General features: G+C 43.2%; 1 protein-coding gene across 1 annotated transcript in view; it reads left to right on the top strand.

The window, feature by feature from the left end:
* Window positions 1-4,853: 4,853 nt before the first annotated feature.
* APCDD1 (APC down-regulated 1) overlaps window positions 4,854-20,528 on the top strand; it is a 93,121-nt gene continuing 77,446 nt past the window's right edge. The window contains exon 1 of the mRNA XM_030213428.1: window positions 4,854-5,252. Coding sequence (XP_030069288.1) covers window positions 5,210-5,252 — 43 coding nt within the window. The 5' untranslated portion in view covers window positions 4,854-5,209. The remainder of the gene's footprint in view (window positions 5,253-20,528) is intronic.

Here is a 20,528-nt window from a genome sequence, read left to right as displayed (position 1 = left end):
AAGTACATAAGTAATGCCTCACTGGGAAAAGACCAAGGGTCCATCGAGCCCAGCATCCTGTCCATGACAGCAGCCAATCCAGGCCAAGGGCACCTGGCAAGCTTCCCAAATGTATAAACATTCTATACATGTTATTCCTGGAATTGTGGATTTTTTCCAAGTCCATTTAGTAGCGGTTTAGGAAACCGTCTAACCCCTTTTTAAACTCTGCCAAACTAACCGCCTTCACCACGTTCTCCGGCAACGAATTCCAGAGTTTAATTATGCGTTGGGTGAAGAAACATTTTCTCCGATTTGTTTTAAATTTACTACACTGTAGTTTCATCGCATGCCCCCTAGTCCTAGTATTTTTGGAAAGCGTGAACAGACGCTTCACATCCACCTGTTACACTCCACTCATTATTTTATATACCTCTATCATGTCTCCCCTCAGCCGTCTCTTCTCCAAGCTGAAAAGCCCTAGCCTCCTTAGTCTTTCTTCATAGGGAAGTCGTCCCATCCCCACTATCATTTTAGTCGCCCTTCGCTGCACCTTTTCCAATTGTATTATATCTTTCTTGAGATGTGGCGACCAGAATTGAACACAATACTCAGGTGCGGTCGTACCATGGAGCGATACAACGGTATTACAACATCCTCACACCTGTTTTCCATACCTTTCCTAATAATACCCAACATTCTATTCGCTTTCCTAGCCGCAGCAGCACACTGAGCAGAAGGTTTCAGTGTATTATCGACGACGACACCCAGATCCCTTTCTTGGTCCGTAACTCCTAGCATGGAACGTTGCATTATGTATCTATAATTCAGGTTCTTTTTTCCCACATGCATCACCTTGCACTTGCTCACATTAAACGTCATCTGCCATTTAGCCGCCCAGTCTCCCAGTCTCGTAAGGTTTTCAATGATGTTCAAATCATTGCTATTCTCTGGCCATGGTTCCAAGAGTTTTGCTTGTTTCATAGTACAAAACAGGAAAATCCTCTATGACGACAAGACACAGCAGAAAAAAGTAGAGCTGACCAAAGACGAATCACCACCGGAGATATGAATCCAACAGTCTTTATTTGTGATAAATAAAAGACCCGACACAAACCGTATTTCGACACACGAGAGCGTCTACATCAGGGGTCAAACAGTAAACTCCAAATCTAGTAGCAGGACCGCAGCCCTATTCGTGACTAGAGATGTACGCAAATACCTTGGTATTCAAAGCAAGCAGACCAGCTTCTGGTAACGACTGAAGGAACAAAAAATCGCAATTAATTGGCAATTAAAATTCAATGCGAAGAAATGCAAAGTGATGCACTTATGGAGTAGAAATCCACGGGAGACGTATGTGTTAGGCGGTGAGAGTCTGATATGTACAGACAGGGAGAGGGATCTTGGGGTGATTGTATCTAAGGATCTGAAGGCGACAATGCGGTGGCTGTAGCCAGAAGGTTGCTAGGCTGTATAGACAGAAGTGTGACCAGCAGAAGAAAGGAGGTGTTGATGCCCCTGTACAGGTCGTTGGTGAGGCCCCACCTGGAGTATTGTGTTCAGTTTTGGAAGCTGTATCTTGCTAAGGATGTTAAAAAAAAAATTGAAGCGGTGCAAAGAAAAGCTACAAAAATGGGATGGGATTTGCGTTACAAAATGTATGAGGAGAGACTTGCTGACCTGAACATGTATACCCTGGAGGAAAGGAGAAACAGGGGTAATATGATACAGACGTTCAAATATTTGAAAGGTATTAATCCGTAAACGAACCTGTTCCAGAGACGGGAAGGTGGTAGAACTAGTGGGCATGAAATGAGGTTGAAGGGGGGCAGACTCAGGAAAAATGTCAGGAAGTATTTTTTTCACGGAGAGAGTGGTGGATGCTTAGAATACCCTCCCGCGGGAGGTGGTGGAGATGAAAACGGTAACGGAATTCAAAAATGCGTGGGATAAACATAAAGGAATCCTGTTCAGAAGGAATGGATCCTCAGAAGCTTAGCGGAGATTGGGTGGCAGCACCGGTGGTTGGGAGGCGGGGCTAGTACTGGGCAGACTTCTATGGTCTGTACCCTGAAAATTGTAGATACAAATCAAGGTCAGGTATACATATAAAGTAGCACATATGAGTTTATCTTGTTGGACAGACTGGATGGACTGTACAGGTCTTTTTCTGCTGTCACCTACTATGTTACTATGACTGTCCTCTCACAAGTGGTTATGCTTTATGGCTGGCGGCTGTGATCAGGAATAACCAGTGCGTTTTTTCTAGCAAAAAAGGTGCCGGTACTGAAATGCTAGGCCACTCTTCAAGGGATCAGTGATCACTGACAAGCAAATGATCAAAAGCCCCATGCTGTTCCAAACAGCGCTCTAAAATAGCGCTGGCACAGCATGGAGCTTTACTGCACCGATGATCAGAGATAATTGCATGCAAATTTAAGCAAGCAATTATCTCTGATCATGAGGTAGAAGTGCGGGAGAATTGTGCCTGAGCATGCGCTCAGCACAATCCTCCCGCACTTGTTTGACAGGTCTGGGCTGTCAAAAGGCCAAACCTGTCAAACACAGTGGCTGGAGGTCCATGGGACCACCAGGTCCCAACTACCCCTGCCCCGAGCAACGGGGGCTGGAGGTCTGGTGGACCTCCGGTCCCCCCGACGATCCGCCCCCAGGTTCAGGGAGGTCTGGAGATCCAGTGGGTTTCCAGCCCCCCTAATTCCCCTCTACAAACAGTCCCTGGTGGCCTAGTGGGTGACCAACCAACCCCCTCCCCCAGCAACAGGGAGGTTGGAGGTCCGCTGGACCACCGGTCCCCCCTCCCATGATGCCCCCCAAGGTTCAGGGAGGGCTGGAGATCTGGTGGGTCTCCAGCCCCCCTAGTCCCCCCTACTACCCTACCTTGTGGGTTGGAGGAGGGAGCGTAGCCTGCCTCCCTCCTCTTCCTGCAACACTGCAAAATGGCGGCGCCCAGCCCTGCCCAGTGTAGCCTGTGATGCGCTGGGCGGGGCTATACACCACATAAGGGAGAAACTCCCTCCTCCAACAGGACAGGGCTCACCACTCCTCACCAATGATTTGCAAACCCTAATGCCAGCTCGGAGCTGGTGTAGGGTTTGCCGCACGCAGTGACCCAATCTTTGGCGCGCTGGCTGCTGATCATTGGGGATGAATATGTTTGCCCTGTTTAGCATATGCTAGTTGCGTTCAGAGCCCTCGAGCATGTTGTTTCACGCGCTCGAGGGCTCTGATCATGGGGCGGTAGCAAACGCCAGCGCTAGTATGTCAATAACAGCCTCTAGCGCCGGCGTTTGCTTCTGATCATCCCCCTGTGAGGGACTCATGCCACAATAGCCAGGACCCTGCAACCAGTCACAGAATCTATGACAAGGCAGAATTGGTGTGAAGAGCCTGAGCTCTTTCATTAAAACTTGGGGACCATGAATCAGTTTTAGAAGACAATGGAAAAGGTGCTGATGCTCAGTACCCTCAAGTACCCTCTCAAAAAAAGCCCTGGAAATAACTAGATAGACCTGTTAGATCACTGGGTCTTCTTCAGCCATCATCTACAATGTTCCATAGACCAATTATACCTGGGTGCTGTTTTTATGAAAAGTAGCAACTTTGAACAATTAATTGCATATATCTAAAGGGCCCTTTTACTAAAGTGTGCTAAGCAATTAACACATGGTTAATGCACAGAAACAAGCTACCATGCAAACATGTTAAAGGATTTTGCTGTAGTTTTCCTGTTTCCATGCATTCAAACATGCATTATTGAATTTTTCTGAAATTTTCTGTTAAGAGGCATGGCATGAGTGGAGAGTGGGTGTGGAAGCATTATCTAGTTAGCATGTTACACTAACTGGCTAATACACGGTTAACATGGGAGATTTAGTGCCTTCGAAATAAGAGGCTCTAGTGCTCCCAAGTTGACAGTGGCCAAGTACTAAATGTTAATTGTCACTTTAACAGGGGACCAGCATTAGAAAATGCATGAAAGTTAAGCGACCATGCAGTATATTCTCACATTAAGCTACTGTAACTATAAACTTGAGAGATATGTACTTTATAAGGAGTATAATAGTATCTCATAATTTGCAAACTATTTGAAATTGTGCTTTCTTTGTTAACAAAAAAAACCAGAAAGTAGCAAACTGCATGACAAAATAACTTCTCAAACTGATAGCCTTCTTTTAAATATTAGTAATATTTATTCAACTTAAATATAAATAGATTTAGGTTGAAGGAAAAAAATATCATAGGGAAAGAAGTTTTCTTTCCACTTGGGTCGCAAAGTGTCAGCTACAGGGTCGTTTGAACACTGAGCATCTGACAGCAATTCAGATTCAAGGCTTTTTAGACTAGAAAACTGAGCTCGCACAGAAAAGGGCATTACGAACTACCAGACTTCTTCAGCAAACACACAAGTGAAAAAAAAAAAAAAGGATGACTAAAGCCTGTGGGCCGGTATGAGACCCTCTGCCAGGGATGTACAGTAAGTAACCTGACTAGAAACTTTGCAGGCTCAGGCACATTTGGGGTATAATAACTACACTGGGTCCAATAAAAAGCCAGGAACTGAGACTTTGTTGGAGATCAGTGAGTGGGGTCAACTCATTAAGGATTATTTTTCTGCCGTTTTGTGTCGTGGGGTGGAGGAGGGGGGGTGAGGGGGGACATTTCGTGACAGGAGGTGGGAGCGGTGAGCGGCTCGCGCTTCCCACACCTCCCGCTCCCGGGCAACGTCGGCTCTTCAGTGGAGGGGGCGGTGCCTCCCCGCCCCCTCCCCCCTCCCAGTCCCAGCCGGAGCTTCGCCTCCTCCTCCTTATAAACGGCGACTGAGAGGGGGGAGGTGAAAGCGGAGGGACGGGACTGTGTATTTTGTTTCCTTCATTAATGGTTGTAGAGGGTGAAACATGAGAAGGAAAGCAGAGCTGCTGCGAGGCTTCTGAAGCCCGTGGAGGATCCGCCGTCAGCCCCCCTCGGGGATTTCACTCACTCTCCAGCTCCGTCGCCTCTCCGCGCTTTCCCCGGTCATGAAGTGATTTGGGTTTTGTCCTGGGGAGGGGGGTTTTGGGCGGGAGGGGGCTCGCTTTGGGCCGCACTAGCGCTCCTGAACACGCACCCGCGGCTGCAGCTCGGTTTCCGAAGAGGGTTGGATGTGTTTTCGGACTGGGGAAGGAGTTTGGAACCTGGAGGAACCTCGAAGGCTTCGGAGACGGAGAAGATGTGTCTGCTGCGCTACCTGCTCGCGGCGCTCCTCCTGCACGGTGAGAGTTTGCCAGTTCACTTTTTTTTGCTCGCCGCTGTTTGGGAACGTGTTCCGCCTTTTCTGTTTTAAATAACTGGATATATAGCAGTGGTTGGTGACCCGTGTAAAATTGCCGTGCTAATACAATGAGCTGAATGTCATGCACGGGGGGGGGGGGGCTCGTGCGCTGCTTTGGTCAGGAGAAGAGCCCCGCGTGCTGTAAAGTGTCTCTTCAGCACCGCGACGAGCCCGGGTGGGATGGGGAAGTGGGGTGACAGAGGACCAGGGCTTTTTTGAGGGGGTACTCGGGGGTACTGAGTACCGGCACCTTTTCCAGTGTCTGCTAAAATTGACCCATGGTCCCCAAGTTTTAATGAAAGAACTTAGGCTCTAGACACCGATTCTGCCTTGTCATAGATTCTGTGACTGGTTGCAGGTGGCCTGGCTATTGTGGGGTGGGTCCCTCAGTGATCACCCCACCCCTGAAGGGTGGCCTGTCATTTGAGTACCGGCACCTTTTTTGCTAGAAAAATTGCACCGCAGAGGACCCTTCCCCCCCCCCCCCCCCCCCCAAAAAAAAAAAAAAAAAAAAATTCTTACCATAATTAGCATCCACCGCACATGATCTGGAACGATTATTAGGACTGCCTGATGGTCAGGAGAAAGAAGCACCTGGACACATAAGAAAACAATAGCGACAACAATGGACAGGGAAGATTACTAAAATGTAGAGAGGTAAGGAACAGAATAGAATAGTTTATATGAACCATGGGAGCCAACTTTTCAAAATTATTGGGAGTCCTAAACCCAGTGGAAATAACCCTTCCTTGGACACATACAAGGAATTTTCTCAGTATTGGGGGTGTTCATGCACCCACAGAGTCGGCTCCTATGATAGGAACACTTCCTTACCATAATTATTTAACCTGCTTGCTTGTGCAGACGAGAACCCAATTGCAACGGTTCCCTGCCTGCTGCTTCTCTCTCTTTTGGAGTGAATGTTGTCCTTTGCATGTGAAGTGCTGAAGGTCAGGAGGCTGAAAAAAAAAGTGAAGGAAGGCTTGCATGAATGAGTTTTCTCTATCGCAGGGGGTCTTGACTCGAGTTCCCCCCATAGCTTGGCACACAGTTGCTCGCCAGATCGGGAGAGGTATAATCTTGTATGTGCAGTTTACCTTCGGAAGGCTTCCTTGGCAGTTAGTCTTTAGTGTAGGTAGGAGAATTAATCGATATATTTTGTTGCAATAATGCGGATTGTATAATTCTATTCTTGCTAGCATTTGCACCAGAGTGAAGGAGTGGCTTGGTGGTTAGCACAGTGGCCTGAGAGCCAGGGAACTGGGTTCAATTCCCACTACATTCCATTGTGACTCTGAGCAAGGCACTTAACCTTCCATTAATCCAGGTACAAAATAAGAACCTGTATTTAATATAAAACTGCTTATTGACATTCAGATCTATCCTTTTTTTAAAAGGTAGTGTTAGCAATACATTTTGCCAGACATCAGCTTACCTGTTTTTCCCCCCCATGGCTTTGTTTTAATGGCATTCTAACTCTCATTTTTATTTGGTTGGGGGGGGGGGGGGAGATGGGAAGACTGGATAGGCTATATGGTCTTTATCTGCAGTCTTTTACAATGTTTCGATGTTGCTTGCATAACCACATATTTTTGCAAATCAAACTTACCTTTTATGACCACTGGCCTGTCCTTTTCTTTGCCCAAAAGGGAGGGTCCAAGAAAGCACAAAGGCAGACAGTCTGCAAACTCCAAGGTGGAAGATAAAAAAGCAGATCGTGTAAAAAGACAAATATAGTTTATTTCAAACAATATACCTCGGAGATACGTGACTGTAATATCGACTCCATATTAGCAAGTTATGCTTTTGGCATCTCTGATTCAGCTGTTTTTTTCAAACCAGATCAATCCTTCATACATTGTTTAATAAGACATTTCACATGCACCTTATATTTGGTAGCAAAGGACTCTTATATAGCCCCTGAAGCAGCCCAGTTGGGCGAAACACGGCCTGTGTCGGGCTGTCTATATTTATACAAAAACCAGTATACTGTCCTTTTCTTTTCCATCCCAGAAGCCATGCTCCAATTGCTTATGATGGCAAAACGATTCTTAAGAGGGTCTACACAGCATACTAATATATCAAAGAGTGAAACTAAGCCCAACATTGTTTCGTCTATATACACAATAGCAAAAACCTTATTAGTACAAAAGTATTGCCATACTGGGCCGGACCAAAGGTCCATCAAGCCCAGCATCCTGTTTCCAACAGTGGCCAAGCCCAGGTCACAAATACCTGGCAAGATCCCCCAAAAAGTACAAAACATTTTATGCTGCTTATCCCAGAAGTAAGCAGTGGATTTTCCCCCAGTCTGTTTTAATAATGGTACATCTAGCCTTTATCAGAAGTCATGGAAGTTTGATGACTGGGTTTGTTTGTTATTTTATTACCAACTGAAGAGACTGTAAACAAACCTTATCAATCATGTTATTGTTGTTTTAAAATACAGTTGTCCACTTCTTGCAAATGCGTGTTAGTAGAAACCTATTATAAAACTGACAAATTAATCCATGGTATGGCATTGGCCCTTTGACTTCTCTGCTATGTTTGCTTCAGTTTACTGGGCTGAGAAATCAGAATGCTGGAGCGGGATCTGCACACCTGTCCTATGCATTCTGGCTTAGCCTGGTGTCTTCTTACCCAGAGCAATGTTGTCTCTTAGACAGAAATGGCCAACCAAGAGGCAGGTTTAGGGACTAGACCAATGGTTCCCAAATCTGTCCTGGGGTCCATGCAAATCTCTCTCTTGAATATTTGTTGTGGATATCCTGAAAACCTGACTGGCTGAGGGTTCCCCCAGGACAGATTTGGGAACCACAGGACTAGGCAGTCACCTGGGGCAGCAGCTTCTGACGGAGTGCCAAAGAAAGGTATGCAGTCAAAACAAAACAATATGTTCTGAAAACCAAACGCAAAGAAACAGCAGGGCGGATGGGTGGTTTTTAAATATCCCATTTCCCAATATAATTCTGAGAAGTGTAGTGTTAGGAAGGTGATCAGGATTCTTGGAGGGAGGCAGAGGGCCTTCATTTTAAGGGGGGGGGGGGAGAGCTGAAGGTACAGAGCCTTTGAATTGGCTCTCTGACTGGTATTCCTATCTGTACCCACTCTGTGTGTCAAGGTATTAATCTTGGTACTACAGAAACTCAGTTACTAAGTTGTGTAATTCATGTCACACCTACATGATCCTCGTCAACTGGAGACCTTCCATCTTTAGGGTCTTGGGATGTAACAGAGCATAGCTTGGCTTTTCTTAATGATAGGCTGTATAGTATCCTGAGCTAGCAAATATATTATCTTGATTAATAAAATGAGCAAGCATAACATGAAAGACATGGATGAAACATATTCAGTGGGATGTCAACAGGTCAAAAGTTTTTTTCAGTTCATTTGGATTTTTTCCCACAATTTTAAGACTTTTTTGATTTGTTTCACATATTTATTTTAATAAGAAATGTTTGTCAGGTCCGTTTTAACACACTATCCAGCCAGTATTCAAAGGTACTTATCCAGAGTAGGGATGAGCTGTCATTTGCAACATGTCCTATGTCATACCAAATGAAAATGGACAGAAAACACATTTCCCCCAGATTCTATAAAAGGCATCTAAATTTGGATGCCGATCCCTGGTCGGTGCCTACAATAATTAGTTAATGGGCTCCAATGATTTAATTATTGGAGTTAAGCACTTAATTGGCACTAATGATTCAGGTACCAATCTGGCTACATGCTATTCTGTAACAATGGGCACCTAAAATGGATTGTGCATAACTCAAAGGGAGGTGTGGCCATGGGAGGGGCATGTGCGAGTCAGGGGCATTCACAAAAGATGCGTGCAGTGTTACAAAATTGCGGGGATCCACACCCAACTTGTGCACCAGGATTTACACCAGGTTTCAGCTGGCATAAGATCTCACGCCCAAATTTGAGCACAGAATTCGGCGCTCAAAGCTATACTATAAAGAATGCTTATCTTGGAGTGCCCTTTATAGAATGACATTGAGCACCAATTTTTATCGACGCGTAATTTCGGCACCATTTATAGAATTTTCCCTTTTGTGTTTTGTCGTTTGCCAAACATAGAGCTCATTATGTGGAAATAGGGAGCACTATTTCAGAAATAGTGCAAACTCTTTCCCAAAAGTGGAACCACCACACATGAGTGTACCATTGAATATGTGCAAACTCAGAAAAAGAGTGCACCCTGTTTTTACACAGTATACCCTATTTCCAAGGAGTGCACACTATTATCTGAAACTGACAAAGTGGCCAGAAAAACCCAAATATAACAATAATTCTCATAAATGACATAGGGAATGACGTGAAATAAAATGTTCTGGCTGTCCGACCATGGTTAGCAGTTACTGCAAAAAAAGATTATCCTAACTTTATCCGGTCAGCTATCCAGTTATAGGGCATTTTACTAAGCCACGGTAGCATTTCTGGCACACGCTAATTATGGGCATGTCTAGCATTTACTTCGTGCTAATCATTAGCGTGCACTAAAAACAGTTTAAAAAAAAACCTTAGTGATCTGAAGATTGCTGCTAACTGACTAACACTGCTGGTCAGTACTGAATATCCAGTGGGGGGGTGGAGTTCAGCGGGGTTACCTGCAACAGCCGTTTCAAATGCTGACTGCCACAGGCTGGCTTAATATCAGCTTCTATATTTTTTAAGGTACACTAATGAACCAGTGCACATCCCTAATTATTTTGGCAGCGCTGTAGCAATTCATTTCAGTAGCTTAACGGATTAAGCAAGGCTGAAGCCGATAACAGGTATATGTTACAGGTACAATGAAGTCATTTAAGATCCTCCAGGCTCAAAAATCTGGAGGATTTAGGAAGAAGTGAGAGCAAGTTCACTTGTCGAACTAGTTATATTTTTTCTTTGGGGTCTCAGATCTTCTACAAATAAAATCTGTAGACAGTAGAGTCGAGCCTCGTTAAACAAGACCTGCAAGAATGCCAAGGTGCACATAAAATCCCTGTGATCTGGGAGTTTAAAAGTCAGAAAACGGATGACTTGTAGTTAGAGGGTAAAGAGGGAAGGTATAATTACAGGGTTGGACTACCAGGCCCATCTGCTTGGAATTACAGAGCAGTTTTAATCTTTAGTTGAAACATGAAACAAATCGGAGCCAATGAAGAGATCAAAACAGCAGCTGCCAAAAAAAGATGAAATGGGGAAAGCCATCCAGTTTTGATCTACAAAAATACTTTCTGAATTAAGAAAATGCTTGGAGATTTTGAAAATTAAAAAAAAAAGTTACAAACTTGAAAGGCACTAACAGAAATGCAGCTGTAATAAAGTTGTCTTTCTTAATGTCAAACTAGTTTTTTGGTTTCTAACATAATATTTTTATTTTTTTTTCCTTTGGATACCATTTCCTCTCTGTTTCTTGGATCTCTTTCTGCTTCTGGGCTCTTGTCTATTTTTTATACTATAATTGATTTATTTTTTTATTTAATAATTGTATTTTGGATTGTGTGTGTGGTACAGCATTGGGCATTTTTGCTTTGTCAAGAATCTCTTGAAGTATGGGAAAGAGAAAGGGAATGGGACTTGATATACCACCTTTCTGTGGTTACAATCAAAGCGGTTTACATATTATATACAGGTACTTATTTTGTACTTGGGGCAATGGAGGGTTAAGTGACTTGCTGAAAGTGAATGTATAGTAAAAACACAGTAGGTTTCTTAAACTCAGTTTGATTGCATAACAAGCGTCTCTTTTTAATGTTACTGAAAGGAAGAACACTTTTTTTCATTAGCCAACATAAAATCTGTTGAATGTCACATGAGGTTTGCAGCTGGAAGTTGTCCATTATCACGGTTTTCTTAATTTTTTTTCCTTTTCTTTTTAATGTAAAAATCCACAAAAGTTTCAGATGTCAAATCCGAAAACCATTCAGCTCCAGAAATGTTTATTCTCTACAGCTGATTATTATGTGTTATGAAAATTTGTTTGAATGTAAAATCTCATTATTCGGAGCCATTATTTGTCAATACATAGCCATAGTTGTAAACGAAGGAGGCAGTTCTGAAAGGGTGCCCAATGCGATGCCACATTTTGTGCACTGGCTCCAATGGCACCAAGCGGTATTTTATAAGGGCATGTATGTGGGTGCATGCCATTTTAGAAAATGGGGCTAAGGCACCACTTATGTATGAATATGTAACTGTGAACACTTACACTATGTCAGTGGCAGGTGTGTTTGCAGCTATGTGGTAGACCTGCCCATTGCCTACCCATAAGTACATAAGTAGTGCCATACTGGGAAAGACCAAAGGTCCATCTAGCCCAGCATCCTGTCACCGACAGTGGCCAATCCAGGTCAAGGGCACCTGGCACGCTCCCCAAACGTAAAAACATTCCAGACAAGTTATACCCCTTCTACACCCATGAGTACTCCCCCTTGAACAGGTGCACTTAGAGCCCCCCCATGTACAAAGCCGCAGTAAAGCGCAGATAAGAGCTCCCACCCTAACCCGGCAGCATCCGGGCAGTGCCAGAAATGCGCACGTTGGGGTCATACACTACCCCTGGGCTCCTGCGGTAGCCCGGTGGTGGTGCTGGATTGTCATGCAGCAAAGCAGCGTTACGGGTACCACCGCTTTGTTTAAGGGGCCCTTAATGAAATGCCTTCGTATGTTATAGAATCGAGGCAAGTGGCATCTATTACCCACGTTTGTGCCAGCATTCTGTACCATACACAGGTATTTGGTGCCCAACTGTAGGTGCTAATTTATATAATTGCCTTTCACATAAATAAAGTATTAAGGAGGTAATTTGTAATTCCAGTACATATGTGGCCACATACGGGGCATAAATGGCCTCATAAAATATTGACTGATGTAAAAGTATGTGCTGTGGCCTGAAGACATGTGCTTTGCTGGTAGGCATGCACATGGGTAAAGTTTCGGCAAAGCATGCTCATGCATGCATATATTATAAAATATGGTAATTTATGCACATAGGGAGGAATTCTAGAAGTAGCGCTCAAAAATGGGTGTCAAAAAAGATCTGTTCTCCATAAGGAGGGGGGAGGGGTCATGCCCATTATAGAACAGCATGTAGCACCAATAGCCACACCTAACGTTGGGTGCCAGACATATGCCTGCTGAAACCTGGTGTAAATGCTAGTTTCCAAGTTAGGTTTCACTTACCTGGTATTGTATAAATGAGTGTAACTTTCAGAACACCCCTGACATGTGCATTCCCCTCCCATGGCCACGCCCCCTTTTGGGATATGTGCTATGAGAGTTAGGCATGCCTTATAGAGTAGCATGCAGCCAGATGCAAGTGCAAATTAATATCAATTGGTTGTTGGCTCTCAGTTATTGATGGTTAAGAGCTTGTTAACCAATTTGCGTGCACATCTCAGCAGCATGTCCAAATTTGAGCACCACCCCCCCTAATTCTAAAAAGTCACTAAAAGTTCTGTGCTGATAATTGCCAATTAACAAGCAATTGCCACAAATTGGCTTTAATTAGAATTTATGCTCACAAGTTGCTAAGCAAATTCTATAATGTGATGCTTGCAAATTATTAGAAAAGGGGGCGTGGAACGGGCGGATTGTGGGTGTTTCTGTAAATTATGTGTGCTGTTATAGAATACACTTGCTCCACGCCTAATTTAGTCGCTGGCATTTACACCAAAATTCCTGTGACTAGATTTAGTCATGCAGATGGACCCTAGGCATATTCTGTATACCGCCTATCTTTAGGTGTAGTTTATAGACTACACCTAAGCGTATTTTTCTTCAATGCCGATTTTTTTAAAGCACCATATATAAAATCTAGCTGATAGAGGTAATTGTATAAGTGGGTGCCTCCATAGGCACCCTGATACTGCACAGTGAGAGCCTATGCCACAAAAAGCATCTGGGTGCTCAGATTCTGTTATAGGATACTAGTGTAATGCAGCATCCACATGCCTAAAATTAGGTACCTATAGTTACACCGCCCATGTTCTATGAATGCTCCACCCTTGTGAATTCTCCCCTTGCATATACATGTCACACCACTTACACGTATCTTGTAGAATATTGCTTAGCTTCTTTACTGCCACTTATGAGCATAAGTGTTCACATATCTGCAACAGTGCTGGTATTCTGCACATTTGCACACACATGTGGCATGTAAATGCAGGCACCCACGTAGACATCCTTATGTGTGTTTATAAAATTACACCTAAATAGGTGCCTACTTTTGTCACTTAAGGTTCAACATTAGGAATCGCCAACCAGGAAAGGGATCTAGGTGTCATCGTTGATACGTTGAAACCTTCTGCTCAGTGCATAGCAGCAGCTAAGAAAAAGCAAATAGAATGTTAGGAATTATTAGAAAATGAATGGAAAACAAACATGAGGACGTTATAATGGCTTTTTTTTATCGCTCCATGGTGCAGCCACACCTTGAATACTATGTGCAATTCTAGTCACCGCATCTCAAAAAAGATATAGTGGAATTAGAAAAGGTACAGAAAAGGGCGATGAAAATGATAAAGGGGATGGGGCGACTTCCCTATGAGGAAAGGCTAAAGCGGCTACAGCTCTTCAGCTTGGAGAAAAGATATAGCTGAGGGGAGATATGAAAGAGGTCTATAAAATAATGAGTGGAGCGGAACGGGTAGACGTGAATCACTTGTTTACTCTTTCAAAAAAAATCTAGGACTAGGGGACACGCAATGAAGCTACAAAGTAGTAAATTCAAAACAAATTGGAGAAAATATTTTTTTCACTCAACGTGTAATTAAACTCTGGAATTTGTTGCCAGAAAATGTGGTAAAAGCAGTTGGCTTAGTGGGGTTTAAAAAAGGTTTGGATAGCTTCCTGAAAGAAAAGTCCATAAGCCATTATTAAAACAGACTTGGGGAAAATCCACTGCTTATTTCTAGGATAAGCAGCATAAAATGTGTTGTGCTGTTCTGGGATCTTGCCATGTACTTGTAACCTTGATTAGCCACTGTTGGAAACAGGATGCTGGGTTTGATGGACCTTCGGTCTGTCCCAGTATGGCAACGCTTATATTATGTTACCCTCCACACATCAGCTGTGATGATAGAGACATTTCTGAAGGAGAAATTTATTGGGTTTCCAAGACAATAAAACACTAAAATAAGACTTCATATGTTTGGCTGTCATTTTAGTGACCGTCTTCCTTTTCACAGAGATTTCTCATGAAATCCTTACAAACCTAAATAATAAACACAGGATAAAAGTAAAATCCTTTTATAAAAGAATACCATCAATACTGACCTTCAAGCCCTATATAGTATGGCATAGGAGCCTTATCTTTAAGCATCTTACCTGGTGCACCATCAATGGTTGAGGGGCACTTTCCTAGGAAGAGATGAAAGATATTTTCCACTGCCATGGCGGCCTCTATTGGACATAGAACAGCAGTGTAGAGATGTCCTTCCAGCACTTAAAGTTGGAAAGCATTCCTTGTGCTGCCTGGGCATGACATCTAGGGGGGGGGGGGGTAGTGAGGGGTGTGCTGGTAAATTTTTAACAAAGGGCTGTTACTCCGGGCATAGCCAGCCCTGTAGTTTTGGGGGTGGCAGGGGCACACTGGCGGGGTAACGCATGCCTCTCTTTCCTCCACCCTTCGTGCAGGCACACTAGGCATTCCTTTGCTTGCAGGGATTCCGAGCCCCACCGGCCAATAAATGGACTGCCACCACTCCTCACTGCTTGATTGCAGTTCTGAGCAGCATGCTGGGACTTCTCTTGCATGAAGAAGTCCCAGCCTGCTGCTCAGAACTGCAAACAAGGAGCGGGGAGCAGCAGCAGTCTAGTTAGTTGTCTGGCAGGGCTCAGCATCACCACCAGCAAAGTAAAAGAATTCAGGAGGGGGCACCAGCCCACATTTTGGAAGCCAGTTGTTAAAGTAGATGTGGGGTGGGGGGGGTCCTACATTAACAACCAGCTCCCCAAATTCTTAAAAACTTAACAAACAGCTCTCGTGAGCCCAGGAGAGCCGGATCCAGCACATCACTGGGAGAACTCCTGTTGGGGAAAATTTGAGGATAAAAAAAGAGAACCAAGAGTTGCAAAGAAAAGCATGCAAAAATAGAAATTAAGGGTCCCTTTTACAAAGTTGTGCCAAAAACTGGCCTGCGGCAGTGTGGGTGCATATTTTTGTGTGGACACTGGACCCTTATTGTACCGCATCTGGAAAAAAGGGATTATTTTAAGGGGCCGGAAAATGGATGTGCGGCAAAATGAAAACCAGCTAATATCCATTTTCGGCCTGAGACCTTACCGCCATCCATTGAGTTAGCAGTAAGGTCTCACATGCTACCTGTGCGGTAAGCATCCAGTGTGTGCTGATTGCCATTTACCGCCGGGTAGGTGCCTCGCGGTAGAAAATGGAAAAATTTTCTACTGCATGTTTTTGGCGCATGCCAAATTTGAAATTACCACACCCTAAGACTTTATCTAGGTATGCTGTAATTTTCAGCAAGGGGAAGACTGAAAAAGATGTTTCAGAGGGAGCAAGATGCACAGGCTCAGGAAGGCAAACTTGTGTGCACACTTTTCCTGACTCAGTTTTCATAAAGGGAATTTTTCTCATTGCAAATTGATGAAAAGTCTGCAGGTGAAAATCTTCTAGTTAACATGAACATTGCTGAGAACAATTCTCCCAGTTCATAGGATCGGCTTTGCTTGCACTTTTAAAGACCGAGACAGAGGGATTAAGAGGAAAAGTTTGTCTTGGCAGATGATGCAAAGATCTATAACAGTGGCCTCACCGGAGGGAGGGAGTACATAGCATGAGATGATCCAAGAAGAGCAGAGGAGTGAGTGGCTGACTACTTCTCAACTAAGTTGCAAAATGCAAAGTTATTTATTTTAGGTAGAGATATCTGTGGAAGTGGTACCTGATGGAGAGGGAAGGTGGGAAGTTATTGACATCCACAATAAAGGAAGAGAACTGGGGATGATTTATATCAAATGTGGGTCATTATTCAGCCGGTAAGTCAGCATTTGTTTTAAACACTGACCACAGCCAGCTAATTTAGACCCAGATATTCAGGGCTGAGCCCTATCCGGGCACTGGCAATGAATATCTGGGACTTTGGCAGACAGGTGAACCTAGTCCCATACCTCCCCCTACCTGTTACACTTGTGGTGGAAACTGAGCTCTCCAAAACCCATTGTACCCACATATATTATACTATACTGCAGTAACCAAAATTAGTTCTATGTGGCATAGGCATACCTGAGGAATATACATAATATCTTAATAACACACCTTGGAAACTATATCTGACAAAAGTCACATTTAAAATGTACAGTAATTACGTTAAATTAGCAAAACCCAACCTTAAAATATAAAATGCAGAACCAAGATTGATTAGCAATCCAGAAATTTCTCAAACAACCAAGTTTTAAGTACTTTTCTAAATTTCAGGAGGCTAACAGATAGCCTAAGAATAGCAGGTAGGTCATTCCAAAATTTGACTCCTATAAAGGAAAAGGAGAATTTAAAAAACTTTTATACCTTTTTAACCTTGGAGGTGACAAATGTAGAAGCAAATAATTACATAGTTGTACTGTAGTGGTCCGACAAGGAATAGTATTCAAAGCTAACAAAATACTCAAGAGCATAATCATGTAATATTTAAAAAATAAGCGTACAGACTTTAAAATACACCCTTGTCTGAATAGGTAGCCAGTGTGCTCTGGTCAACAGGGGAATAACCCGATCAAAACTCTTAGCAGCATATACCAGATGAACCGCCACATTCTGTAATGTTTGTACCCTCTTTAGTTTGTGAACAGCCAACTAGTAAAACATTACAGTAATATAGCTGGCTTAAAATTAAGGCCTGCATGATTAATTTGAACTGCAAAGGTTCTAAGCAGTGTTTAATTCTTTTTAATTAAAGAAATGAAAACTTTTTTTAGTTAACTGAGCTATTTGCTTTTCAAAAGAAAGTGAAGTATCTAACACTATACCCAAGATTTTGAGCTCTGGTTCCACTGGAAAGCTGACCTTATCTATGGTTACTATTTGATATAAAACAGCTTGTTGCAAGTTAGAAGCTATAAAAATATCATTTTATCTAAATTCAATTTTAGCCCACTCTTCCAGTAATTTAACATAGTTTGCAGCTGTAGACTCCAAGCTTGATATCCCCCTCTTCAGTGGAATAAGTAATGTGAAGTTATCCATATATAAAAACATTTTCACTGCATTAATATCCAAGGTTTTACCAAGAGATGACATTGCTATGTTGAAAATAATGGGTGATAATATGGATCCCTGGGGAACACTACATCTTGGAGTCCATGGGGCCGACATCTCATTGTCCATTTTAACCTGGTAGGATCTAAGAGTTAAAAACCCATTGAACCCGTTTAACACTGAGCCTGATATACCCAGTGACGTTCCTAGGCTGGCTGGCACCTGGGGCAGATTGCTGCAGCACACTGCCCAGCACATCACCTCCCCCTGGCGCATCACCTTCACCCTCCGTCTTACCTCCTGGGGTGCTGGGAGCAGTTGTGTGGCTGTTGGCTCCACCAGTTCCCTTTCCCGGAACAGGAAGTAACGTCAGAAGAAGCAGGGAACTGGTGAAGCCGACATCTGCTTGATGCAGCGTGGACCTCAGGCAGACCACCCCACCCTTGGTATGCCACTGGATATACCTATCCCATCTAGTAACCATATAATCAGTTCATGGTCAATTACATCAAACGCTTCTGATAGATCAAATTGAATTAGCAGCACTTGAATACCCCTATTGGTACAATATTTTGTTTCAGATACCAGGGCACATAAAGCGGTTTCCATACTAAAATCCTTCCTGAATCCTGATCGAGAAAATGAAAAGATATTATGCTGATTTAAATATTCCCCAAGTCGCTGTGTAACCAAAGCCTCTAAGATTTTAGCAAACAGAGGAATCAACACCATTGGTCCAGACCTGGGATTTAGAATTTTTTAAGATTGGAGTTAAGATAATGTGACCTTGATAGCAGGGTTAGTGCCCCTGAGCAAAACAGAAATTAAGCCAGGTCATCAACTATGTTAGAAAAGATTCTGAGAAAGATTTAAAAAGATTATGAAGGACAAATGTCCAGGGAACACTGAATAAATTCAACAGTAGCCTTCTATTTTCTTTTAAATCCGTCCCCCTAAAAAAATGTCCATGTACTATCACCAGGAACACTCGAATTTGCTGACATTAAAGAAGTAGAATAATCCATGACCTTATCCATAGAAATATTAGGTAAAGTAGAACACATTTTGGGCCCTGTTTACTAAGCAGTGTTATAGGCGCATTAAAGCTTTTAACATGCGTTAACCTTGTACGTGCCTACAATATCCCGTATAGGTGCCTAAATGGTTAGTGCTCACTCTGGTGTAGGCACGCTAAAAACACTAACGTTCCTTAGTAAACAGGGCTCTTTGACTATTTTGGATTTTAAAAATTCTGCTAATTCCTGAGCTGATGGTTTAATTTCCTTTTGAGACTGTGGGGCTCATTTTCAAAGCACTTAGACTTACAATGTTCCATCAGTAACTGTGTAACAAGTCTAAGTGCTTTGAAAATACGACTCTTGAGTCACTTTCTCTGTATCTAACAACTTATCAACTATATTAAAAAGAATCCTTGTATTCATACCCTCTGAATCTACTGATTTGCCTTAGCTATCTCTCTCCTCTTCAATCTGTTCAAAATTCTGCCGCACGACTTGTATTTCGCCAGTGTCGCTATGCTCATATTAGCCCTCTCCTCAAGTCACTTCACTGGCTCCCTATCCGTTTCCGCATACATTTCAAACTCCTCTTATTGACTTATAAGTGCATTCACTCTGCAGCTCCTCAGTACCTCTCTACTCTTATCTCCCCCTACACTCCTCCCCAGGAACTCCGTTCACTGGGTAAATCTCTCTTATGTGCACCCTTCTCCTCCACCGCTAGCTCCAGACTCCATTCCTCTTATCTTGCTGCACCATATGCCTGGAATAGACTTCCTGAGCCGGTACGTCAAGCTACATCTCTGGCCGTCTTCAAATCTAAGCTAAAAGCCCACCTTTTTGATACTGCTTTTAACTCCTAACCCTTACTCACTTGTTCCGTACCCTTATTTTATCATCCTCACCTTAGTAATTCCCTTATCTCTTATTTATCCTGTTTGTCTGTCCTAATTAGATTGTAAGCTCTGTCGAGCAGGGACTATCTCTTCATGTTCAAGTGTACAGCACTGCATACATCTAATAGCGCTATAGAAATGGTAAGTAGTAGTAGTATTTCAGCAAATTTTTATAGGTGTTAATCTCTCCAAATTTTCTTATCCTTAGGTAAATTGCTTTTGAACCAACTACGTTCCAGTTGTCTGTAGGATTTTTTTAATAAAAATAGTTCCTCATTAAACCAAGGAGTAGTTCTAACTCTTTCTTTTTTTCAAAGGGGCAACAGTGTCACACCACATTGCCTATTCCAGTGATCCCACATTGGAACCATAAGTGTTCAAAAAATAAGTTTTAAGCGCCTTTTGGAAAATTAAGAGATCCTTTTACTAAGCTGCAGCAAAAGGGGGCCTTTGCTGGCATCATCGTATGTTTGATGCATGCTGAGGCTCTCTTTTACCGCAGCTGGTAAAAGGTTGTTTTTTTAATTTTTAAAGAAATAGCCGTGCAGCAAGTGAAGCACTAGCCATGTGGCCATTTCAGGGGAGAGCACTTACTGCCACTCATTGAGGTGGTGGTAAGGGCAGTGGTAACAGGACAGCGTGCAGCTTATCGCGTTAGGTTTACCGCCGCTTAGTAAAAAATCTGAGCGGAAATTTGACATCACCCAGTGACCATCTTCCAGTGGCGTCAATCCCTTTGTTAATGAAGATTATGGAGGGTTATGTTACATAATTGTTTGATAGAAAAGAACATTCTTCATTCATCTCAATCTGGGTTTTGGTCTTCCTTTACTACCGAAGCTGTAGTTGCTTCTATTGTAGCCCGTATCAAAGCTTTGCTAAGTCAAGGGCAGAGAGCAGTGGTAGTTCAGTTTGATCTATTCACTCAAAGTCTCTCAGCATGTTCTTTTTTCCCAGCCTTGTATAAGCCAGCTTTGAACCTGTGACTGTCAGGTTCAAAGGCAGCCAGCCACCTTCCAGGTAGAGCTATTCTGGCACATGTTATTATACTTCCACACAGTGCCATAGCGAGGGCGGCTGCCTCCCGGGGCGGGTCG

This window comes from Microcaecilia unicolor, chromosome 1 (assembly GCF_901765095.1).
Source record: "Microcaecilia unicolor chromosome 1, aMicUni1.1, whole genome shotgun sequence".
Lineage (NCBI taxonomy): Eukaryota > Metazoa > Chordata > Amphibia > Gymnophiona > Siphonopidae > Microcaecilia > Microcaecilia unicolor.
This window is presented reverse-complemented; position numbering and strand designations above follow the sequence as displayed.